The sequence below is a fragment of the Phyllostomus hastatus genome, unplaced genomic scaffold (assembly GCF_019186645.2).
Source record: "Phyllostomus hastatus isolate PE091 unplaced genomic scaffold, TTU_PhHast_1.1 phas_scaffold_585, whole genome shotgun sequence".
NCBI classification, from domain to species: domain Eukaryota; kingdom Metazoa; phylum Chordata; class Mammalia; order Chiroptera; family Phyllostomidae; genus Phyllostomus; species Phyllostomus hastatus.
Window position 1 is genome coordinate 4,645,558 of NW_025334037.1, and position 27,219 is coordinate 4,672,776.

General features: G+C 33.7%; 1 protein-coding gene across 8 annotated transcripts in view; it reads right to left on the minus strand.

The window, feature by feature from the left end:
• BTBD10 (BTB domain containing 10) overlaps positions 1 to 27,219 on the minus strand; it is a 78,426-nt gene that overhangs the window by 30,231 nt on the left and 20,976 nt on the right. For 3 of the 8 annotated variants that reach the window (XM_045825797.1, XM_045825798.1, XM_045825799.1), the window contains one exon: positions 22,596 to 22,753. The exons of 2 other annotated variants lie outside the window; for them this stretch is intronic. In XM_045825797.1, coding sequence (XP_045681753.1) covers positions 22,596 to 22,696 — 101 coding nt within the window. In that variant the 5' untranslated portion in view covers positions 22,697 to 22,753. Of the gene's footprint in view, positions 1 to 18,173; positions 18,356 to 18,388; positions 18,507 to 22,595; positions 22,754 to 27,219 lie in introns of those variants that run through there. 3 more of the 8 variants (XM_045825801.1, XM_045825804.1, XM_045825796.1) reach the window with 3 other exon arrangements.

Genomic DNA, 27,219 nt, shown 5'->3' on the forward strand with positions numbered 1-27,219 from the left:
AAGAAGGACTAAGAAGTGTGACCTCAAATTTCTACCTGAAGAAACTAGCCAAAGAGCAAACTAAGGAAGTACATAAAATAAAGATCAGAGTGGAAATTAAAATAATAGAAAACAGAAAAAAATAAGGTAAAACAATTAAAATAAAAGCTGGTTCTTTGACAAGGAGAGAATCTTAAAAGCAGCAAGAGGAAAGGAGACAGTTACCTACAAAGGAGTTTCCATAAGACTGTCAGCTGATTTCTCAAAAGAAACCTTGCAGGCAAGAAGGGGCTGGAAAGAAGTATTCCAAGTCGTGAAAGGCATGGACCTACATCCCAGATTACTCTATCTAGCAAAGCTATCATTTAGAATGGAAGGGCAGATAAACTGCTTCTCAGATAAGGTCAAGTTAAAGGAATTCACCATTACCAAGCCCTTATTTTATGAAATGTTAAAAGGACTTATCTAAGAAAAAGATCAAAAATATGAACAGTAAAATGACGACAAACTCACAGCTATCAACAACCAAACCTGAAAAAGCTAAGACAAAAACAAAAACAAAAAAAGAACTAAGCAAACAACTAGAACAGGAACAGAATCACAGAAATAGAGATCACATGGATGGTTATCAGAGGGGAGGAGGGTGGGGAGGATAAGGGAAAAGGTACAGGGAATAAGAAGCATAAATGGTAGGTACAAAATAGACAGAGGGAAGTTAAGAATAGGGTGGGAAATGGAGAAGCCAAAGAATTTATATGTATGATCCATGGACATGAACTAAGTTGGGGGAATGATGATAGAAGGGGGTATGCAGGGCAGAGGGGAATAAAGGGGAGAAAAAAGGACAATTGTAATAGCATAATCAATAAAATATATTTAAAAATTAAAGAAAAAAAGCTGGTTCTTTGAAAAGATAAACAAAATTGATTATCCTGCAGCTAGACTGATTAGAGGGGAAAATGAGAAGATACAAATTACTAGTAACAGGAGAGAGTTGATATCACTAAAAAGATGATACATATTAAAAGAATGATAAAAGAACATATTGAGTGACCAGAGGGAAGGGGGAAGGGATTGATCAAAGAGCATGTATGATGACTCATAGACATGGACAACAGTGTGGGAACTGACGGTGGAAGCAAGGGAAGGGGGAGGAGAAGGGCAGAGGAGGGCAAACGGGGGAAACTGGGACAACTGTAATAGAATGACAATAAAAATGATCAAAAAAGAATATTATAACAGCTTTATGCAAATAAATTCATCAACTTGAAAGAACTTGGTAAATTCCAAACTACCAAAACTTGCACAAGAACAAACAGATAAGGTGAACAACTCTCTATCTATTAAAATGTTAAATCTGTATAAAGAATTTTTCCTCTAAGAAAATGTCATGACCAGAGAGCTTCACTTATTAATTCAACCAAGTTTTTAAGATACCAATTCCATACAAACTCTTATAGGAAATTGAAAGTATTTCCTTCCTCATTCTCTGAGGCCACAATTATCTGGATACCAAAACCAGACAAAGACATTATAAGGAAACAGTTGTATAAACCTACATCTCTCAACAAATGCAAATATTTTATACAAAATTTTAATAATTCAAATATAGCAATATACAAAAATGTCAATATATCATGACCTAATAATAAAAAATACTTTACCCTAAAAAAAATTTCTTTACCCTAAAAAAATACAAGATTAGTTGGGTATTCAAAAATTAATATAATTCACATTAATAAATTAATAAAGAAAAATCTTGTAGCTCAATATGCATAGGAAATATATGTGACAAAATCCAAAATTCGCCCTGGCTGGCGTAGCTCAGTGGATTGAGCTCGGGCTGCAAACCCAAGTGTCGCAGGTTCGATTCCCAGCCAGGGTACATGCCTGGATTGCAGGCCATAACCCCCAGCAACCACACATTGATGTTTCTCTCCCTCTCTCTTTCTCCCTCCCTTCCCTCTCTAAAAATAAATAAATAAAATCTTAAAAAAAAAATCAAAAATCCATTCCTGATTTAAAAAAAATCTCAGCGAAGTAGACATACAACAGAATTTCATCAGCAGGATAAAAAATATCTATGGAAAACCTAGAGCCAACTTCCTAGTAGGCAGTCAAAGATCAAATATTCTCCTAAGGTCAGGAATAAGACAAGGATTTCCACTCTCGCCACTTCTGTTCACAAATCTATGTAAGATTCTATCTAGAGTAACATGTATGGCAAGAAAGATACAGAAGGCATCCACATTGGAAAAAAGAGTAAAACTGTCCTGAACATGATCATCTATTATAGATTTTAGTATAAAAGGTACTAGAACAAATTAGTTTACCAAAGTCACAGAATACAAGATCAATATATAAAAATCAACTGCATTTCTATATACTATCAACAATAAGAAATTGAAATTTTAAAAACAACATTTAGCCCCTGCCGTGTACCATGTAGCTCAATTTGTTAGAACATCATCCCAATCGCCACGGTGCAGGTTCCATCCCTGGTCAGGGCACACACAAGAATCCACCAATGAATGCATAAATAAGTGGAATGACAAATCAATGTTTCCCTCTCTCCTGTCTCTCTCCTCTCTCTCTCTCCCCACCTTCCCCCTTTCCTCTCTCTTAAATCAATAAATTCTAAACAAAAAATTAATCTTGTTAAATTTACAATGGCATCAAAAAACAAATACTTAATGATAAATCTGACAAAAGTGGGAGACCTGCATGCTAAAAACTACAAAACATTGCTGAAAGAAATTTAAAAAGAGCTAAATAAAAATTTACCATGTTCACAAGTCAGAAGACTCAAAACTGTTAAGATGTGAATTCTCCCCAAGTTCATCTACAGATACAACATAGTTCCAATCAAAAATTGAGCCATTTCCTTGTCAAAATGACAAATTGATTCTAAAATGCATATGGAAATGCAAAGCTATAGAAATGAACATAGTGTGCTCTTGGCATGATGACAGACAAGCAGATCAATGGATCAGAAAAGGACTCACACATATACATGGACAACTCATTTTCAACATGGGTTCAAAGTCAATTCAAGAGTCTTTTCATCAAATGGTACTAAAACAAATGGACATACAATTGATGACTCACTTACAGCCCCTCTAGGGAAATAAAAAAAAAGAACAATTATCTAAAGTTCGCATCATATACAAAAGTTAATGCAAATACATTTGAAACTGAATTTGAAACCTAAAATTATAAAACTTCCAGGGAAAAAAGGTTTAATTCATCAAGAAATTGATGGATTATATAAAAATTTAAAACTTCTGCTATTTGAAAGACACTGTTAAAAATGAAATCACATCTGATAAAGAACTTGTATCCAAATACCTATAAAGAACTCTTAAAGAAATTGGCAAGAGATTTGAGATATACAAATGGAAAAGAAAGTACATGAAAAGATGCTGAATACCATTACTCATTAAGAAAATGCAAATTAAAATCACAATGTGATACTATTTCACATCTATTTGAATGGTAAATAAAAAGAGTGACCATATCAAATGCTGGTGAATGTGTGTATGAAATGGAAAACAATGCCAAATTGTTAACAATTAGGAAGTTAAAAATACACTAGCTATATAATCCAGCCATCTCATCTTGGTACTTACTCAAAAGAAATAAAAGCATATGTCCATGAAAAGATGCAAGCATTGTTAGTACCTTTATTTACAAGAGCCCCAGAATGGAAACGATCTAATGTCAATTGAATAGGTAAATGGGTGAACAATTTGTGGTATGTTCACACAGTGAAATACTACCCAACAATAAAAAAAGAATGAACTACTGATAAAAGTTACAACATAGATCAAACTGAAAATAATTATGCGGAGTAGGAAAAAAAGCCAGATTCCCTCCCCTCCCAAAAAGGGGTATATTTTCATCAAATTCCAGGAAATACAAACTAATGCATAGGATCAGGAGACAGACTGGTGGTTGTCTGGGCATGGAGTATGAGCGTTGGAAGGGGCATAAGGAAAGGGTTACAAAGGACCCCAAGGAAACTTTTGAGTGTGACAGGTATGTTCATCATTCTGATTGTGGTGAGGTTTTGTGAGTACATACATATGTCAAAACCTTCCAAACTGGACCTCAGAACAGGCCTCTTGGCCTAAACAACCTGCTTATAAGAGGCTACCCTCCCAGGAAATTGCCACTTAGCTATTTCAATTACACTTAATAAAAGCTATGCCTTTCTTCTAATAGTTCATCTTTTCCTCTCATGTTTTTCTCACCAGTTCACCAAATTCCCTTTCACCAACCTACATAGATTCTTACATTCCCCACTTAAAACATGGTTCATGTTCTCACAAAACCAAAAGTATTTCTATTATCAAATTAAAAACAACTACCATTCCAACTGATCACCACCTGAAAACCTCACAAGTCAACATTTATTACCCAATAAAGTTATTACAGAAACCCAAATCAGAATCTGTAACAATCCTCTAAGATTACAATTTTCATCTACCAAATAACACTATTTCTAGCACCCCTAGTTATGTAAATAAATCCACCTTAATCATAAACCCTTATCAAAAAAAAGTATTTTCATTTTTAAATTTTGCAACTGTATAAGCTGATAGTGTTTCTGATTTATCTTACGCTTTGAAGCATAAAGTAAATCAATAGGTGGTCCCTTCAAAAATTTTTAAATTTTACTAACATGGTCACTTTGACAAACAAATATCTCTGCACCAAACTTACAAACATCAATTCTGTATGAACTTAAGCACATGATTTTGCCACCTAATTTGTTTAAAAATTCTAATTACGGCAACAGCTTCCAATGGCAGAGAGGTTCCTAAAGACCAAAGAAAAATTTAAAATCTAAATTTGAAACCTAAAATTATAAACTTCCAGGGGATAAAGGGTATAATTCATTAAAAAATAAATTGATGAATTGGATTACATCAAAATTTAAAACCTTTTTTCAGTGAAATTACAGACTCCTACAGAAAAATTACTACTAAAAATAATACATATAATTTTATATATATACAATGTTAAAAATCCAACAGTATTGCAAAGTTTATAACAAAAAACATGTCACTCTCTGAATGGGTAAATAAACTGCAGTAATCCATACTATAGAATACTAATCAGAAATTTTTTAAAAATTTTTTTAAAAAGAGCAAGAACTTCCAGTCAAGATGGCAAAGTAAGTCAACTCTATGCTCAGCTCCTCCCACAACCATATGAAAATTACAGAACAGCCCTGGCTGGGTGGCTTCAGTTGGTTGGAGCATCATCTCTTGTATACCAAAAGATTATGGGTTCAATCTCTCGTCAGGGTATATACCTAGGTTGCAGGTTCAGTTCTCAGAGGGGACAGGTAAGGGAAGGTAACTGATCGATGATTCTCACATCAATGTTTCTCTCTTTCTCCCTCTCTAGAATCAATAAACATCCTCAGGTGAGGATTAAAAAAAAATTACAGAACCATCACTGAGAAAAGCATTAACTAACATACAAGAGAGCTGTGATAAAACTGTCAGCTGATTTCTCAACAAAAATTTTGCATGCCAGAAGAAATGAAAGAAAATATTCTGAGTGATGAACAGCAAAGACCAATAACCAAAATTACTCTATCCAGCACGGTTATTATTTAGAATCAAAGGAGAGATTAAAGAGTTTCCCAGACAAGAAGAAGCTAAAGCTATTCATTCATCAACACTAAACCAGTATTACAAGAAATGTTAAGAGATCAAAACCATGAATAGCACAGGAAAGTTCTTACTGACAAAAGTAAACAGTAAAGTAGTAGATCAACTAGTTATAAAGGTAACACAAAGATTAAAAAACAAAAGCAGGTAGGAAGGTAATGTGTAAATACAACAATATAAAGAGATGCACACAAACACACACGCACAAAAGAGGTAAAGTATGACAAAAACATTAGTGTGGAGGGAGTCAGTAAAAACTAATGATTTTATCAGGAACAACTATAAAGGACACAGGGACAAAACCAAGGAGTTGTGGGATCAGAGGAGGGAGGTGGGGATGGCTGGGGTTGGGGGAGTGGTGGAGGGAAAATGCAGACAACTGTACTTGAACAACAATTTTTAAAAAAACTGTAGTGATTTTAAGAATGTGTTCTAATTTAAATGGCCAATAACTTAAAATAGGCTGATATAAACATAGCTTGATATATTTGAAGCACTTGGGAACAACCAAAACATCTGAGATTTAATCTCTAAGAAAGCTACAAGAAATAAGGAATTCAGACACAACACTGTAGCAAGTCATCAACATACAAAAGAGAGCATGAGAATAAGAAACAAAGACTACAAAAACAATCAGAAAACAATAAAATGGTAATAACCAACATACCTATCAATAGTTACTTTAAATGTAAATGGACTAAAAGCTTCAATCAAAAGACATAAGGTGGCTGAATTGATTTTAAAAAAATAAACAAAAAAATACATATGTTGCCTGCAAGAGACCCACTTCAGACTGAAAAACACACACAGACTGAAGGTAAAGGTCTGGAAAAAGATATTTCATGCAAATGGAAACCAAAAACAAAACAAAAAAAAAATAGAAAAAATGGGTAGCAATACTTAGACAAAATAGGCTTTAAAACAAAGGCTGTAATAAAAGACAAAGGGCAAAGGGCATTTCATAATGATAAAAGGGATCACACTAACAAGAGACAGAACTCTTGTAAACACACACACAACACAGGAGCACCTAAATAAATAAACCAAATACTGAAGGACATATAAAGGGAGTGATAAAAAGTAAGACAACAATTAGAGGAGCCTTTAACATTTCATTGACATCAATGGACAGATCTTCCAAAAAGAAAATCAGCAAGGAAACAGCAGCCTTAAGTGACACCTAAGACAAACCAGATTAAGTTAATTGATCTCTTTAGAGCATTTCACCCAAAAGCAGCAAAATACACTTTTTTTTTCAAGTGAACATGGCATATTTTCTAGGATATACCATATGTTAGGCCACAATATAATAAATTTAAGAAGGCTGAAATCATACCAAGAATCTTCTCTGATCACAATGGTATGAAACCAGAAATCAAATGCAAGAAAAAAACTGAAAAATACACAAATCCATGGAGGCTAAATAACATGCTACAGAACAGTGAATGGGTTAACAACGATCATCTAGGAGGAAATCAAAAGATATCTTGACACAAATGAAAACATGATGACCCAAAATCTATGGGACACAGGTGAAAGAAAACTATAGCTAAATACAAGCCTATTTCAAGAAAGAAGAAAAATCTCAAATAAACAAACTAACCTTACACCTACCTAAAAGAAATAAAGCCTAAAGTAAGAAGATGAAAGTAATACAGATAAGAGTAAAAATCCATGAAATAGAGTCTAAAAAATAGAAAACATCAATGACACCAAGAGTTGGTTCTCTGAACATATAAACAAAATTGATAAATCTTTAGCCAGACTCATCACAAAAAAAGGAGGACTCAAATAGAATCAGAAATACAAGGGGGGACCCAAAAAAACTCAAAATTTATTTATAAAACATTGTGTATTTATTCTTACATGTTTAAACTCCAGTCACCTTCAAAGTACTCTCCATTTGATGCAATACCCCTATCGAGATGTTCTTTCCACTATTCAAAAACAGTTTTGAACTCATCAATTCTGATGTCTTTTACTGCTGTTTGTTTCACTTCTTCCACATCAGCAAAATGTTTCCCTCCTTTGAGGGCTTTTTTCATCAGGGAAACAAAAAAAAACAAAACGTCTCTTGAGGGAGATGAGGTGAATAGGGAGTATGGGGCATGGGGTTCATGCTGTTTTTGGTGAAAAACTGCTGAGCACTCAGTGAGGTGTGCGCAGGTGCATTCATGTATCACCCATCATGAAATGGGCAAACACGTTGAAAGAGTCTTCAAAAAAAATTCAGTGAAGCTGAAAGCAGCCACTCACAACAATGCCAGCTGGTACACTGATACGGATGGGTTCCTAGACACTCATCTAGTGGGGAACCTGTACTACAAGGCGCCTGCCCTCCAGAAGATAATTCAACTTTTTGGGGTCCCCCCTCATAAAAGAGAAGTGACAAGAGACACCACAGAAATACCATGGAGTTACAAGAAAATTCTACAAACAATTATATGCCAACAAACTAAACAGCCTGGAAGAGATAGACAAATTACTAAAAACATACAAGTTTCCAACACTGAATCAGGAAGAAACAGAAAATCTGAACAGACCAATAACTAATGAAATTATTAAGTCAGTAATCAAAAAACTCCCAACAAAAGTCTTGGACATGGCTACAGGGGCGAATTTTACAAAACACTCAAAGGAAAATCCTCAAACTATTCCAAAAATACTAAAGAGGAGGGAAAGATCACAAGCTCATTTTAGGTGGCCAGCACTACCCTGATACCAAAACCAGATAAAGATCCTACAAAAACCAGAAAATTATAGGCCAATATTCCTGATGAACATAAATATAAAACTCTTCAACAAAACATTAGGGAACTGAACTCAGCGACAGATTAAAAATCATTCCTAATTATCAAGTGATATGTATTCCTGGGGTTGCAAGTTTAGTTCAACATTCACAAAACAACACATAAACAAAATAAAGAGTAAAAATTCTATGATCATTTTAATACATGCAGAAAAAGCATTTGAAAAATCCAACACTGACGTGTGATTTAAAACACCCAGCAAAGTGGGGCTAAAGGAAACATATCTCAACATAATAAAAGCCATAGATGGCAAACCCACAGCTAACATCATACTCAAGGGTGAAAACCTGAGCTTTTTCCTTAAGATTAGAAACAAGACTGGGATGTCGACTTTCACCGCTTTAAATCAACATGGTATTAGAAGTCCTAGCCATAGCAATCAAACAAGAAAAAAGCAGACCATAATTGGTAAAACTGTCATTATTTGCAAGTAACATGACACTGTAGACACCCTAAAGGGTCCACCAAAAGAATGTTAGAACTGATCAGTGAATTCTAAAGTAGCAGGAAACAAAATTAATATTCATAAATGTGTTTCATTTTTATACACCAATAACAAACTATCAGACAGAGAAATCAAGAAAACAATCTCATTTAGAATTGCATCAAAGAGCCTAGGAATAAATTTAACCAAGGAGGTAAAGGACCTATACCCAATAAACTGTACAAATTGAAGGAAGAAAATGAAAAAAATATAATAAAAGGATATACTATGCTCATGGACAGGAAGAATTAATATTAAAATATCCATGCTACCCAAAGCAATCTACAGATTCAGTGCAATCCCTATCAAAATACCAATGGCATTTTTCATGGAATTTGAACAAATAATCCTAAAATTTATATGAAAACACAAATGACCCTAAATAGCCACAGCAACCTTAAAAAGAACAAAATTGGAAGTATTATACTACCTGATATCAAACTATACTACAAAGCTATATTAATCAAAAAAGCATGATGCTGGCATAAAAAAAAAAGACACAGAGATCAATAAAACAGAGAGCCCAGAAGTAAACCCACACCTATATGGTCAACTAATCTATGACAAAGAAAGCAAAAACATACAGTGACATACAATAAATGGTGTTGGGAAAACTGAACAAGTACATGCAAAAAGAAAAAGAAAAAAAAAGAAACTAAACAACTTTCTTACACCATATACTAAAATAACCTCAAAATAAACTTAAAAGATTTTAATGTAAGACCTGAAACCATAAAACTAATAAAAAAAACATGGCAAGTAAATTCTTTGACATGGTTCTTAGCAATGTTGTTGTTGTTGTTTTGTATATGTCTCCCTAAGGAAGCAAAACAAAATAAAAAATAAACAAATGAGACTAAAACTAAAATGATTTTGGCACACCTAGGAAACCATCAACAAAACAAAAAGACAACCTACTGAATGGAAGGAAGATATTTGCCAATGACACATTCCATAAGGGGTTAATATCCAAAATACATCAGAAACTCATACAACTTAACACCAAAAAGTAATTTGATTAAAAAGTAGGCGGAGGACCTGAATAGAATTTCTCCAAAGAAAATATACGATGGCCAACAGCCATATAAAAAGATGCTCAACATCACTAATCACCAGAGAAATGCAAATAAAGACCATAATGAGATGTCATCTCACACCTATCAGAATGGTTACCATCAATAAATCAATAGACTAGTGTTAACAAGAATGTGGACAAAAGGGAATCCTCATGAATTGTTGGTGGGGCTATAAATTGGTGTAGCCACAATGGAAAAAAAAGTATGGAGGTTCCTCCAAACCTTAAAAATACAATTACCATATGACCCAGAAATTCCATTTCTGGGTATTTATTCAAAGAAATACAAAATATGAATTCAAAAAGATATAGGCATCCCTATGTTCATCGTAGTATTATTTACAATAGCCAAAATATGGAAGCAACCTAAGTTTCCAATGATAGACAAATGGATAAAGATGTGATAGATAGATAGATAGATAGATAGATAATCAGCCATAAAAAAGAATGAACTCTTACCATTTGTGACAACATGGATGGACTTAGAAAGTATTATGCTAAGTGAAATATGAGAAAGACCAATATCACATTTCACTTATATGTGGAATCTAAAAAACAAAATAAAGGAACAAATAAAACAAACAAACTCATAGATATAGACAACAAATAGGTAGTTGTGAGATGGGAGGGGGGTAGGGAGACTGCGTAAAAAAGGCTAAGGAATTGAGAAGTACACATTGGAAGTTACAAAACAGTCATGGGATGGAAAGCACAGTGTAGGAAATATAGTCAATAATATTGTAATAACTGTTATTTCGTGTCAGGTGGGTACTAAACTTATCGGGGGATCATTTTAAGTTACATATGATATAATATTTAATGTCAACTATAATTCAAAAATTTTTGAAAATCTTAAAGTAAATATTGCCAGTTGTTAAAATAGTCACAGGAGGTAGAGTACAGTACAGGGAATTTAGTCAATAATGTTATAATAACTGTATGATGTCAGATGGGTAGTAGACATATTGGGGACATTACTTTGCAAGGTATATAAATGTCTTCTCACTATGTTGTACACCTGAAACTAATAATATTGTATGCCAATTTTAATTGTAAAAAAATTTTTTAAAGAAAAACAAAAATAAAAACAGAACAAACCACTGATATGCCCAACAATATGAATGAATCTCAAAGCCATTATACTGAATGAAAATCCCAAAACCCCAAAAGCTAACATACTATTGATTACATTTATATAATATTCTTAAAATGATAGCATTACAGTGATGGAGAACAAATCAGGGATTGCCAGAGGTTAGGGATGGGGAAAGGGTGTTACTCTAAGGGGGTGGCATGGGGAGTTTCTTTGTGGTGATTGAACAGTTCTATACTCTGATTTATATATGTGATAAAAATATCATAAAATATACACCAGAAAAATAAAGGAGTACATATAAAAACTGATGTCTCTATAGTTTAGTCATAGTATAGTACCAAGGTCAATTTCCTCATTCAATAATGTACTGCATTTATGTGAGATGTTATCACTGAGAGAAGCAGAGAGAACAGTATCCAAGAACTCATTCTACAATTTTTGCAAATTTCCTGCAAATCCATAATTATTTCACAATAAAAATTTAATTAAATAATTTTAAAAGGCCACAGACTATGTAGAGACAGAAAGCAAAACTATAATCAATAAAGTCAGTGATATAGAGAATACTGTATCCATAAATAAGAAGGATGCGCTATTTTTTAATTTAGAGAATGAAAAAAATTCATAGAAATTCAAAACACAATAGCATAAATTTTAAAAGGTTACTAAAAGGATTGAGAGAAAAAAGAATGGGGATAAAAGAATGACTAAGAAAAAATTAGGTAACTAATGAATGAGGTCAACATTCCACTAATATTTGTACCAGGGGGAAAAGAGGGAAGCAAATTATCAAAGAAATAATACATAAAAAATCTCCAGAAGTAGCTGACATTATTAGCACTGCTGCTCTCTGATAGAAACTATCAAATACTAAAATTAAAAACTAAACTATCTATAAAGTAAATGATACTCACTTATATATGGCATCCTTATATAATATACACATGGCAAAACCTTGTAAGACTTTGGGGAACTATCTTACTTATTTTGAAACACTTCCAGAAACTAATGTCATAATCTGGTGCATCTTATTAATGTTTGTTGAATTTACCTTGTTTCTAGCTTTTGAACTTTTTATGTATTGTAACAAAGATGTTGCTAGGTACACCTTGACAAATTGAGCAGTCTCTGAACTGATGCTGTAATATTTAATTCATTATACTGCTAAATTTTTTAGTTCTAAAATACTATGGCTTTAAATCATCAATAGGTATCAAGTGCTTGCAATATACAATAACTAAACCCTATAACAACTAAATGTATTTTCTTCCCCCAGCAATGTTTTTGGTTTTATCACACATCACTCTACCAAATATTCACTGAACACCTATCAGATGCTACTTACCAGTCTAACCCTCCTGGATATAACCAAGAAAGTCTCAATTCTCAAAATAAATACATTCTAGTAGAGAAAAACACAGAACATATAAAATAAATGCATTAAATGCATACAGTGATAAGTACTATGAGGTCAAATAAAGCAAGGTAAAGAGGACAGAGTCATCATTTTAAGGTGAGAATGAAAAGGTTCTATTTTACAGGAGTGATCAAGGTAGGACTGATGAGATCATGTCTGAGCAAAGACCCAAAAAAGTGAGAAACAGAACTATGAAAACATTAGGGAAGAATAAGTACAAAGAGGCTGTAGCAATAGTCTTCTCTAGCTTTTTCAAGGCATTCAAGAAGGCCAGGATCACTGGAGCACAGAAAGCAAGAACAATATTAAAAGAGCTCAGATAGATACTAGGACCAGATCATGAAGGATCTTAAAGAAATGTTTAAAGAGATTTTGCTCTTGATCAAGGGAAATGGGCACCACTAAAGTGTGAATTAAATCAAGTGGACAACAGAAGAAAGGGAACAAAGGTAAAATTCAAGCGACTGAAAATAATTCAAGTGGAAGCCAAAAGTGACTTGAACCAGGGTGGTAGCAGTGGTATATGGTAAACAGTGCACTAGCATATATATTGAAGAACAAGACTTTGGGAATGATAGATTAAATGTAGGGGGTGAGAGAGAGGTGTGAAGGATGACTCCGATTTTTACCTGAGGAAGTTCTACTTACTGAATGACAGGTAACGGATTAGGTTTGGAAAGTGTAGGTATATCTTAGACATAGAATAAAATGTTTATTAGACATCCAAGTAGAGATATCAAATAGGAAATTAAGTATGAAAGTCTGAAGTTCAGGGAAAGTTCAGGCTAGAGATAAAAATTTGAGAAGTGAAAATCACTATGTACTTAACATTCTCAAGCCACCCCCTACCATAGAAAATAATGAAGTACTTCTAAAAACAGCTTACCACTATTAATAATTATGCAGACCTAAATTAAGGGTCAGACATATATTTTGTATCTACTGAGTCAGTCATTCATTCAACAAATATTTACTATATGATATTTTGTGCCAGTTACTGCTTCGGGTTTGGCTCATGATTGAGAATATTATAATGCACACACAATCAAGTACTTTAGAGGTGCTTTTAAAAACTGTAATTATTTTTAAAAACCTTTTGGAGCACTTTTTCTACTTATTGCTAAAGGGGATAAATAAAATAAAACCAATAGAAAAAAGATATGAAGCACAAATAAAAGATCAAGTTTTGGAAATATTTGTCAAATGACTGAATATTTTGACAAATTAGTTTCACAAAACAAGTTTCTAGAGAGAATTACAGCAATCCCACAATCCCTCATACTTTCAAATGGCCTTTTGAAAACACAAACTGACTTGTTCTATTCAATTCCTTCTATGCCTCATACTAAACTTTTAAGTATTAAAAAAAACTAAAATTAGCTCTGTTCAGTCTCAGCTCGGTTGGAGCATCATCCCGTAGCTGAAAGGTTTCGGGTTCAATTCTGGTCAGGGCACACACCAAGGTTGGGGGTTGATCCCTGTCCAGGCACAGGCATGTGCAACCCCCCATTCAGACAGGTAGGATCCCAGGGCACTAATCCCTGGTCCTGGCACCTATGGGAGGCAGCAAATCAATGCTCCTCTCTCACATCAATGTTCTTTCTCCCCTTTCCTCTCTATCCCTTCCTCTCTCTGAAAAGCAATAATAAAAAAAAGTGTCCTTGGGTGAGGATAAAAATAAAAATAAAGAATTAAAATTAAAAATCCAAGCTGTACTGCAATTAGGTCGATAAAATTAAAGAATAAGAGAATATGCATCAGAGGCCCTTTGATACTGGTCATTTAATATGCCTAACTATTCTCAGAAAACCCCACAGAAACATAAGAGTCTATGTTTAGAAGAAATCTTTTAGAAAATCTAGTGCAAATGCCTAATTCCTGAACCTCATCTACAGACCTATTGCTGTATGACAGGGAAGAGTAACTTTTCCTTTTAACAGATTAGTTCTATCTTTGGAAAGCTCTGACTCAAGCAGTTTTTTCCTTAACGTTAAGTTTAATTAATTAAACCTTTTTACCTGACCCTACTTTGGGGTTATGGCCTAGTTAATTCTTTGTTGTGTGAAGGAAGCAGTCCTCTGCATTGCAGGATGTTTAGTAGCTCCCTGGCCTCCACCCACTAGATGCTAACCATAAGTCCCTCCTCTCCCAGTTGTACACCCAAACTGTCTTCAGACATTTACCAAACGCCTAATAAGGGGCAAAATCACCCAGCTAGTTGAGAACCACGCTACTCTAGTTCTGTTTAGTTGGGCCAAGTAACAACGCTCACATTGAAGCATTTAATACATGCCAGGCACAATACTGAGCACTCTGCATATATTTTCATTTAATTCTCAACACCATCTCAATTTTACAGTTAAGAAAATAGAAGTATAGAGGCTAAGCACCTTGCCTAAAATCACATAACTAATTAAGTGGCGAGTTTGAGATGTGACCTAAGGAGTCCATTTCAGAGCTTACGATTTTAATTCAAACAAGTCTAACAAACCAAGTCTAATTCCTCACATATGTGAAGACAGCTCTTATTGTGAAATTCCTTAATACTTACGGAGCTACCCTGAACCTCTAAATTCTCAGTTTTTTTAAGCTGACAAGAGTTCTAATTTCTTTACATCCTTCCCACTGAATACACACAGAACTAAAGATGACATACTTTGGTGTACAGCATAATGAATCTAGTCTTTCCCATTAATTATCATGGGGTTTTATTGGGGGGTGGAGAAGATGTGATGATGGCAGCCATAGTGTTCTTCTGTTTTACATCATTTACTGCCAAAACCACCCTCACGTCTTTTCCATAAGTAATGTTGTAAAGCCACACTAAACTTAACATATATCAGTGTTTCTCAGGCCTTATGTATACTTCTAAAAAGTTCATTTAAATTTAGTCCAACAATCCAAATTCAGAGATCATTTTGGATGGTTATTATATTATTTACTATCCTTCTTTCTTCATTGTCACCTATAAATTTGATAATATGCCTTCTCCAGACAAGCATAAGATAAAGCAAAGAACAAAGCCACTTTCCACAATCAATAACCTTTGGGTAGAGAGCATCATTCAAAATCAAAACCGTGTTGATTAATACAATCAACTAGTGGCTGACTCAATGTTCCTTCATTTTACACCCAAGAATATTTTTTTAAAAATGAGTGCACCAAAAACTAAGCTTAGGTCCAAACACATTATATTGTTACTAATCTACCAACTGCATCAGAGAAAAACCAAAGTTCCTCTGACCATCTATTTTTAGCAAACCCATTCTCGTTCATTGTTAACCTGTTTTCTTCAAGACAGTCATAAACTATCCTTTTTATTTCTTGTTCTAAAATCTTCTACCTTTTAAAAAATAAGGCCTAGAAGCCTCTATTCTTTTAGCACTCCTTGTATTCCCCCAAAACTTTTTAAGACCACAAGTAAGAACAATAATTTGAAGATTTTGCAGGCAGTTCCTTTTATAAAATGTTTTAACTAGCCCAGAAGACAGCTCATTTAACCAGACGCATGCTTTCTCCATACTCATGTTGGTTTTATGTCCTTCCTGGCATCGTTTGCTTTGTTATTACTATTATTGGTAGTGGTGTTGGTGGTTTACTCTTCCTGAGTAAGACTTAAGGAATTTTTTCTTTCCTTAACACCAACCACTATTATTACACTGTCCCTGATTACCATTTTAAATGTAATATAAAAAACCCTTTTGGTTAGTCTTAGCATATTTTTGAAGTATCAGCTCATTTCAGCTCATTTCCCTGATTTTTAAAAAGATTCATTTTCTATACTTCACTGTGGCAATCTTAGCTATTTGCTTTGTTTTTAAAGTAGCATGCATATCACCCTGGCCAGATGGTTCCATTTGTTGGAGGATCGTCCTGTACACAAAAAGGTTGCAGGTTCAATTTCCCATCAAGGCACGTACCTAGGTTGCAGGTTCAATCCCCAGCTGGGGCATGTATGGAAGGCAACCAATCGATGTTTTTCTCTCTCTCCCCTCTCTGTAAAAATCAGTGAACATACCCTCCTTGAGGAAGGATTAAAAAAATAGCGTGCGTACCTTTGAAGAGTTCACTGTATAGTAACTCTAAGGATCTTTTTCTACCTGAAAAATATCAAAATTACATTTTTACATAACTCCCTAAAATATTCTCCCTTTTAGAAGAAATTTATACTGTAGAATCATGCTGATCTCTCTGATAAAGAATCAGAAAAACTTAGATTGGTGAAATAAATTATAAAATATATATATATATATAAACACTAAGCAGTTCTTAAGAATTATGCCAGAAAAGATAAGGGATGTTCATGATTAAGTTTTAGGGGTTTTTTTTAAATGTATGGTTATATAATGGTATATATAGTAATATACCAAAATCATTTTAAGTATATGTGTGATTTTATATTTTTATATATTACACAGAAAAAAGGTTATATGCAAAAATATTTAAAGTATTTTTCTCTGATAACATTTTATTTTTTCCATGTGCTTTTCTATATTTATCATATTTATGTAATAAAGATGTATCATTTTTACAACATAAGCATTATAATTTTAAAAGAATCAGCAGACCCAGAAGAAAATGCTCTTATAAAGTACAATAAAAAAAGGTCTATCTAGCTTGAGGTTTCTGCTTTTATAATTCTATTACTAAAACAAGCTTAGAAAAACATTTCTGGACACCACATCAAAAGCCAGTACTAGGTAATACTAGTTAGCCAAACTATATAATAAGTCATTAACAACCACCAAGATGACCATTCAAAGTTTTAGAAATTAAATGGGGAAAATCACAAGAACTTCCTCACATGTCAAGAAAAGGATATAGTTATGAACTATTTAATATTTAAATATATTAAAAATAAAATAATTTAAAAATTATTGTATATCCCCCCAATATCCCTACAAAATGAAGGATTAGAATAGGGGTAATGAAGACAAAAAAAGTCAAAATGTTTTAAATTGTGCTAAAATTTCCTAATAAAGTAAGCTATGTCACCTGTTAAATATTTAGTATTTAAAATCTCATAGCAAGAACAATTATCTTTATTTAGAAATTCTGTCTGGTTGAAGGTCAATCTGCAATAATCCAAAATGCCCAGAAACTTAAAAAAAAGAAAAAGGTAATATTAACCAATTAACACCTTATCTTTCAAATACATTCGATTCTGTAAAATACTACTACATATAAGTGGTTTAACTAATCCTAATTCATCTAAAAGTAAAAATATATTCACCATCTTCTTTAGCACATTATTTCAATTATTCTATTTCTCCATACATAGCTTCTTCAAATATATCAAAAATATGACTTCAAAATTAGTCTTTCCTTAAAGAAATGTTTTGATATTCATAAAAAACAACACAAACATAATACATTCTCAAGTTACAATGAAGATCCTACTAAGACTTTAAACGAAATAAAAAAGGAAAGCATCGAACCCATAAAACCAATATACACATTTATTTTAAATAACTTGCCATTAAACTGACCATCAAGATATATGATCTTTTACATCCAGAAATGCAAATGAGCATAATCAACAAAGGCCAAACATTTCTCAATATCACTTATATACACATATGTATAGAATTATAACCCAGCAATATCATGTAATAAATGAATACACACCTTACTTTAGTATATGCCAGGGTAGACACACAAAAACAAGAAAAAAATTTTGAAATCAGAGTATAAAGGGACTCTGCTTTTTCAAACAATGCAGCACTGAAAGCCAGGTCAGCATCCTTGGGCATTACTAGGAAACTTTAGCACATCTGATATTTCCATCATCTTCAAGATTCCTCTGAATAATCAGAAAATTTCCCAGTCTCCCCCTACCTCACCTGTCCAGACTTCCTTTGGCTTTCTTCCCTCTACTGTGTAATGATGCTATTGTGGTTATTTAGGCTTTAAATGTTCAGAGATACAACCCCCTCTCTATATTAATTCAGTTCCTTTTCTCACAGACACTGACTCAGCCGTGGGTTGTGCAGCACTGACGTTTCTAACCAAACAGCATCCTGTGAGCTATGATCATCCCATTTCCCCATCCCTGTGCAGTGATTGGCTATTGTAATTGATAGACAGACTGGAGAAAACTCAGGAGATAAGAGCTTAGTGATATGAAGATATGTTGCCAAATGCCATCTGTAAAGCTAATTCTAGCTCTGCCAGCTTGCCAGGTTTTAGGAAACTAGGATGCAGCTTTTTTTTTTTCTTTCAGTATTCCATTGTGTACCCGTACTGGACAGTAAAGCTTCTCTTTAAAACCAAAGAGTAAATGTTATTTGTACTTTAAGAATCCACTCAAGGACTACTCTAAAATAACAAAAGTTTTCCATTTCTAAACTGCTGCTGGAACTACAGAGTGGCTTAAAAGGCAAACTGGAAAGCTCAATCTTCATGCAGTCTCAGAAGAAGCAGACATGCGTATTTCTATGTGGAAATGAAACCATGCAGCAAAGTCTGATATTGAATATATGATGCATTTATCTTTAGTAACCTGAGCAGCCTGCAGATCTGAATTTTAAATAGTCAGATTCGACCCAATTTATATACTCAAGAGCTTTTGGCACATTGTCGATCTAGGCATTTTAACATTAATTATACAGAAAGGGTGCTCTTTCTTTTTCCTTTTTAAATAGCAAAAATGCCTCTATAATTTTTTAAAAGTTGTCATAATTCAAGCCAAATATACTTCAACTGAATAGATTTTTAATCTCTCAGCAAACTATTAAATCCCTCTTATACAGGTAATAACTATTATAAGTTTTATAACTACTGAGAAAGATCAGTAACTTTTATAACTTTGTAATTCATTTGTATGTTTTCCCATGTCCAGGGTAGCTTCCAGTCTTGTCTTGCCTTTTATCAATTTATCAGTGTTATACATATCAGATCTACATATAAAATAAAGCTCAGAAAATAAAGTACATTAGCTATATTTGATGAAAGAGAAGCCATAAGGCAATGCCCACCAAACTCTCAAACCTAAATGATAAGCACATACAAAATAGTAACTATTACTGTTACTTTTATATTCAGTACATTTATTTTCTATTTTCATCCTTGCCAGTAGCAAAAGGTGGGGATGAAAGGAAAAGATGGAAAAGAGAGGCTATTCTAAATTATGAAGAGAACAAATAAAAAATAAATTTAAACAAGACAACTTTTTAGGTTAACTACAAAAACTGAATCAATAAAGTATTTTTATTTCTTTACTGCTAAAGACTGAATGTTTGTGTCCCCCAGTCATATGTTGAAATGTATTCCCCGCCCCATGGCATTTGGAGATGAGGTGATCAGGTCACAAGGGCGGAGTCTCCTGAATGGGATTAGTGCCTTTATAAAAGAAACCCCAGAGAGATAAATCCCTAGCCCCATCCTCCATGTGGGGACACAGCAAAAAAGAGAGCTGTCTTAACCACGAAGAAAGCCCTTAGCAGATACAAAATATGCCAGCACCTTAATCTTGGACTTCCCAGCCTCCAGGACCAGGTAAAATAAATTTCTGTTGTTTATAACCTACCCAGTCTATGGTATACTGTCATAACAGTATACCTAAACAGACTGAGACATTCACTTTTTGTAAATTTAAATCCCCAATTCTATTTGAGGTGGCAATATGCCCACCTATAATATTATATATCTCAGTCTCCCTCATCCAGACATGACCATATGACACAGCTGTAGCCAATAATTTATAAACAGATGCCTTGTGGAAATTAGTGAGATATTTAATTTCTTGGTATCAGTAAAACCCCTTTCCCATTGTGCCCTTCTACCTTTATCCTCCTCATCTGGAAGGTGGACATAACAGCTTAAGCTACAGTAAAGCCATCTTGTGAACATAAGGAAGAGCCAAGAAAATCAAAGACTTTTGATCCCAACATCCTTAAACTACTAAATCTACATCAGGTATTGCCTACCTGTGGACTGCTTATGTACAAGAAAAGTAAACCCCTAACTTAAGCCAGTGCTTAGTCTGGTTTTCCTTTAATCAAAAATCTATAAATAAAGTATACAAGACTCAAAAAAAAAGAAGAGAGTAGGTAGAAGCATGGATCTGCCATTTATAAGTTGGATGGCCTTGGGCAAGTTTATTAACCTCATCCTTTTCATCTGTCAAATGGAAACAAGTAATACTATTCAGAGAGCTCTACCTTCAAACTCAGTCAAGATACTCTTCAGAAGATCCCTGGCAGGAATCCACCTAATCATCTGAAGATTAGCTCAAGTCTCATTTTCACCGATTCCTCCTCTGAACTCTTCTTTTACTATAATTCACTACCATAGTTTAGTGCCCTACTGTTCACTAATTATTCCATATATGGTTATTAGAGCATCCTTTTAGTGATATCCTGACAAACTGCTGAATCTCTCTTGAACCGAGTGCAGGTTCTTAACAATCCCTGCTGACTGTTAGTATTTAAAACTTCTCAGTCAATTATCAGCTCAAAAAATACCGTTTAAAAAAGTCAAATGGTGCATTTTTTAAAGTAGCCTAAACATGTTCCTAAATACACACAACAAGAGATCACAAAAGAGGTTAAAATAAGCTCAAAGGGTTTCACGATATTTGCACTAAAAAAAAAAAAAAAACCCTGTATCAGTATTTATTTTCTATGCTGCAGGAGTCTACCTAAAAAGAGCACCAAAAAGTTACTGATGCTCTATGTGTTACTGAAATAACAGCAATGAAAAAAGTACTGTTAGTTTTTATGAATTTTCCTCATTGTATGCATGTAGCTTTTATAAAGCAGCTTATTTTCACTCTGTCACCATTTCATATGTAATACACTACTGTACATCAGCAGAAAAATGTTAAGAACTAGGAAGAATAACATACTATTCACCAGAAAATAGATACACAACATAACTAAGAAATATAAATATAGCCCCAACACTTAATGAGATAAAACCAGTATCTCTTTAATCTCAAAGACAAAACAATTATCCATGTAAGCAGGACAGAGATAAAGAACTAGAACCAGAAGCTGAAGGACACACACACATATACAAATGAATCCCAAAACACTCATGTCATTGGTATGTACTTATAAATTAATAAAATCAACTCAACATTTTCATTTTAGACCTCACCACATTAAAAGTCCATAATAAAGGTAGACATCTTATCAGGAGACTTAAACAGTACCAGCCACTCATATTTCCTAGCAACAGCATATAATTTTAAAGTACCTGAATTATTTCTTTAAAATTACAAAAAAGTTCAGTATCACAACATTTTTAAATTCTTTTTTAAGAAAGCTGATAAAAGTTTTCAGTATCAGGAGCATTTTACATTCACATAAGTTAAATGTTCAATATCCCTTTAGTAAACATTCATAAAGCACAGCACTTTATGAGAACATGCTTGCATACCTGCAATGAAAGTGAGGTTTATGAGCTGCTAATTAACACCTTAAAATATCAGATCACTTTAGTGTTCTAAATGAGGTGGTCCTTATTATGCCACACAGCACAAAATGAACGCTTCAAAAATTATAAATGGGTCAAAACTTGTGAAATAAATTTTATTTAATATATCAAACTTTAAATGAAACAGTACAGCCATTGCAGAAAGACTGATTTTCCCATTAGGATCAGGATGACAACACAATATATATTCACATAGTTAAAAATGTATGGAGGTGAAGATTGGAAAGAGCCTATAAATTATCCTGGATAATCTATACACAATGTACTTTGAAAATAAATTCCCAGTAGGGAGTTTTAAATACAAAGAACTAAAATATCTTGCCAGAGTTCCCAGTTAAATTAAATATTGCATTTATTCATGGGGTTAACTAAGGAGTTTTAACATTTTTACAAGCAGAAATAAAAATCAAATAAATATAAGAAAATTAAAAGGAAAGAAATTTTCTCTAAAAGTAATTTAAGGAGAAATGCAAACATTCATAATATTTTGTAAACCCCATCCTCTGACAGGACTTGCCACTTTTTATAAAGAACCAAATGCAGTTTGGTTCTTTATAAAAATCTACTTTATCAGAGCTTTGATATGTGAAATACATATTTTCTACCTACCTTGAATGTTTATAAAGTTTACGAGGTCTACAATGCAATTTCCGATCCCAATTCTCTGGATCACTGGAGTTACTGTCATAAGGATGAGGCCGTCCTGCCATCCCACTTCAAGCTTTCTCACACTACCGCTCTGAAAGCACACATGTAGCACCCATAACCTACATAAAAGAGTAGTGTTGACCTTTAAGTCTACTCCATGCAGAAGAAAAGTCACAAAATTTTCATTACTTTCTAATATTAGTGACATTTTTTCAAAAGTGATGAACCAGATTAAAAATACTAGACATACAAAATACCACAAATTAGATTAAAATGAACACCGGTGCCTCTTTAGGTACTTTTCATTTGATTCTTCCATTAAATTTGCTACTGCTGTATGCAAGAGTTTAATAATGTGCTATTTATATTTACTAATATATTTAACTGCCATCTGGATACCTCATGTTTCCAAACATTAATATGGTACCAAAAAAGGCAAAAACAATTCCAGAAAATTCTTTCAGACAAAAATTTCACTTGGAATATACATTTCTTACTTACTAAAAGTTTAGGATTTTTAACAAAGCATCTAGCATCCAGTAAGGCCAAAAACCAACACTGTTACTTCTTTAACCAAGTTAAAGACCTATTTAAATAGATACTTAATATTTGCCCCAAAATAAAACTATGTAAGCATCCTGATGTTAACTTACAGTGCGATTACCACAAAAATATATTTTTTAAAGATTTTATTTATTTTATTTTTACAAAGTGGAAGGGAGGGGAAAAGAGAGGGAGAAAAACACCAATGTGTGGTTGTTTCTTGCATGCCCCCTACTGGGTACCTGACCCACAATCCAGGCATGTGACCGGAGACCCTTTGGTTGGCAGTCCGGCACTCAATCCACTGAGCCACACTAGCCAGGACTCCACAAAAATATTTTATCAACATGATTTATATACTTTATTCATTTCACATTTGAGGTTTGTGGCTTATTTCCACAACAGTTGTATGAAAGTATAAGAAAACATGCATAATAGCTATACACAGAATACCTGAACTAAGGCTTTAAAGTATACTCACTTTCCGATTTAATCTTCACAACCACTTTACAAGGTATGCATTATAATCCCTATGTACACAATAGAAAACAGTCTCAGAAGCTTAATAATATTGCCAAAGTTCCCAATGCTTATAAATGGCAGAATTATAAAGAACAAGAACAATGAGAATTTATGATATAGAGTCTTGATCTTAAAAAAGGCTCAGAATGGAGTATTGTTTGGAAACAGTAGGTCAGATTTGACTTTTAGAGATTGCAAACACCAAAAGAAAAACCAAATGTAGTTAAACAATGTGGACAAAGTTATATTAAGTCAGACAAGAACCCAGGTTTCCTGATACCTACTCCTATACCTGTATACTTTCTATAAATTTTTCTAAGCTGGAGTTGCTAGAAGTGAGGAAGAGCTGTGCACAATAGTCAAGGGGAACCCAGAATGGGAGAAGACTACACCTTCTTGAGTTTTATAAGGGATTTCAGTACAACTTTCTCTTTCTCTTTCTTTCTCTCTCTCTCTCTCTCTCTCTCTCTCTCTCTCACACACACACACACAAAACATAAACTCATTAAAATTGTGAGTCTATCTCAACTCATTAAAAGAAATACTTTCACTTTAGAGAAACTATTTTTCTATGTTTATACTTTTTCCTTATAGATACTCAGTATTTTCTTTCCAAAGATGTTCATGTACATGAACATTTTAATAAATATGTAAATAAGTAGGTAGATCAAGGAGTGCAATAAAAATAATAGAAAAGGGAAAGGGGGAGAATTTCATAATGGCTTATTTAAATTCTAAACAAATTCCAGTTTATTTGTTGAATTACCCTGGAAAAGAAACCTATTTCCTCAAGGATCACTGAATAATTGAGAATCAATTACATATTAAATGAACATAAATCCTATAAAATTATTTCAAAAACAAAAAATTCTCCAACTCATTTGAGTTTTTAATTATAAAAATAATGTATTTACCAAAAAAGAAACTTTGTAAAACTTCAACTAAATATTATAGCTAGTTATCTGCCCTGAAGCAATGACGCAAAAGAGAAGAGTGAGAAAGAACAAATTAGAGACAAAGGAGAAAGTCAGATGGAAAAAAGTGGTCACAGAGCAAAAGAGACACAAAAGGTAAAAATAGTTGGGAAAAATTGGTAAGTTGGGAAAAGAAGATGTAGAGAGGCTTACCGGGTTCTGTAGAATGAGATTTAGCACATTTTCTCCTTACTTCATAAGTCTTCTAGTAAGCTATTTTAGGCATTAACATTTCTTTACACAAGCATTTTTCCATCTCCTAATCCATAACCATACACCCCTGTGGATAAGATAGCCACAACTGACCTGAGGGAAGAAGGATCCTAAACCATGGGAGGCATGCAGTAACTAAAAAAATAAAACCACGGGGAATGGCTAAGGTAAATTCAGATGCGTGTTTTAGCCATTTTATAGTGGGTGGCATATATCTAGCAGCTGGGAAATTCCAGTATGTCTTCCTAATCAATCTGAGAGAAATTAACAAGCCTGTGTGTTTACAACCAGCCACAGGAAAGTAAAGGATGTTCAGGTGAAGGCTATCAAGAAAGAAAAAAAATCAATTGAAAAATCCTATTTCTATTTCATTTGTCAACAAAAGTTGGTTATCACCATGTGAAAGCTTTCTCCCCACTCTTCACTCCTCCCAACTGTCAGGGATACAAGCACACTAAAAACAAATAAGATTAAAGTTTAAGATATCTGGAAAAAAAGATACCTGCATTAGTCTATACATACTAGTGAATTTTAAATGTCATCAATAACCTGTTACTACAAATACATAAAAGGCAAATCACACATTATATACTACTTTGAAATGTCTAATGATCGAATTTTGAAACGTCTAATGATCTCTTCTATTTTAATAATCTCTTCAACTTTTTGCCATACTAATGACACTGTATTTATCTTATTTCATTCATCCTTTCATTCATTCATTCAAGCACTTACTGAACAACTACTACAATAAGCCAAGCAATTTACAAGATTCTGAAGCAAGTTGGACATTTATTTGTTCCTGTTCTCAAAAAACTTACTCTTATAAAGGAAAAAAGACTCCACCAATGGTTCCATATGCCACTTCCCCGTGTCTCTCTTACCAAGATAGTTCTTGCACTGTTACCCCACCTTGAAGTCATCCTTGACTTTCTCATTCCCCTATATCAAACCTACTTCAAAATGTTTTGACTCTTTCCCTCCCGTTTCACCCATAAGGCTATACTGCCTTCAGTTAAAACTCTTAACAGCTATCAGTAAGCCTCCTGGTTGACCTCTTTACCATTCCATTCAATTCTGCATCTGCTCTGTAGTAATAAAAATTATCTTTCTAAAAGCTTCTAATAGCTCTCCATTTCCGCTATCCAAACTCACCAGAAAAAGTTCCTTCAAAATATGACACTTGGATCCCCAATGCCTACTTCATATTAGGCAAACTAAAGTTTATTATTTTTGGATCTTGAAAGCAAAAAAATTATACTAGACTACTCAAAACAAAATACTTAGAAAATGGCACAGTCCGTTACTATTTTTAGGCATGATAAAAAATAATCTAGATTCTAAGTAATCTAGATACAATCTTTTTACAGGCTGGAACAACTGGGCCTATTGGCTAGAAACATGAATTCAGGAGACCGCCAAAAGTTAACTGGTAAAAAGGTAATTCCATTACTTCCCCTTCTCTTGGATATTACTATCCAAAAAGGGGGGAGGATTATGATAACATAAATAAGTGTTCTCAGGGGCACTATTTTTAGGTAATATTAACACAATGATCTATGGAAGTGTAAAACAACCTGATAGACAGTATATGGAGACAAGTTACTCTGTTCTATGTATCAATGTACTAGGAAGTTTAAATATAAGGCATCCCCACTAAGTAGAGCTCCTATGAAAAAGAACATCCAGCCTAAGTCTTCTTTTTTTTAATTGAGGAATGGATACTTTTTTTTAAAGATTTTATTAATTTATTTTTAGAGGGGAAGGGAAGGAGAGAGGGAGAGAAACATCAATGTGTGGTTGCCTCTCCCGCTCGCCCTGCTGGGGACCCAGCCTACAACCCATGCATGTGCCCTAAACTGGGAATCAATCCGTGACCCTTTGGCTCACAGGCCCACGCTCAATCCACTGAGCTACACCAGCCAAGGCAAGAAAAGTCTTGTATGAGTTTATTTGAACCAAACTGACTATAATTACCAGGAAATAAAAGTAAATGAATTGAGAAAATGCTCCGGGACATGGAAGTTTTGCCACTTATTTTATACATTAAAATCAAAGGAGTAGAAATGTAATGAGGGCTATGTGAAATTCATTAGTGGCAGATTAGGGAGGCAGGAGAAAGCAAAGTAGGGAAATCTCTGAGACTGGATAAAAAGCAATTCTCTTTTTACACTGGTGAGTATTAGATAGTTAACATTTACAATACACAGAGGTGGTATTTGGGCAACAAGATAACAATGTGGTCTCCTGCTCTGGTGCTGGTAGTTGGGTCTGCAAAAGAAAATTACTCTGCCATTTCAGAAAACTATTATCTTAGATGCACAAAGACAACA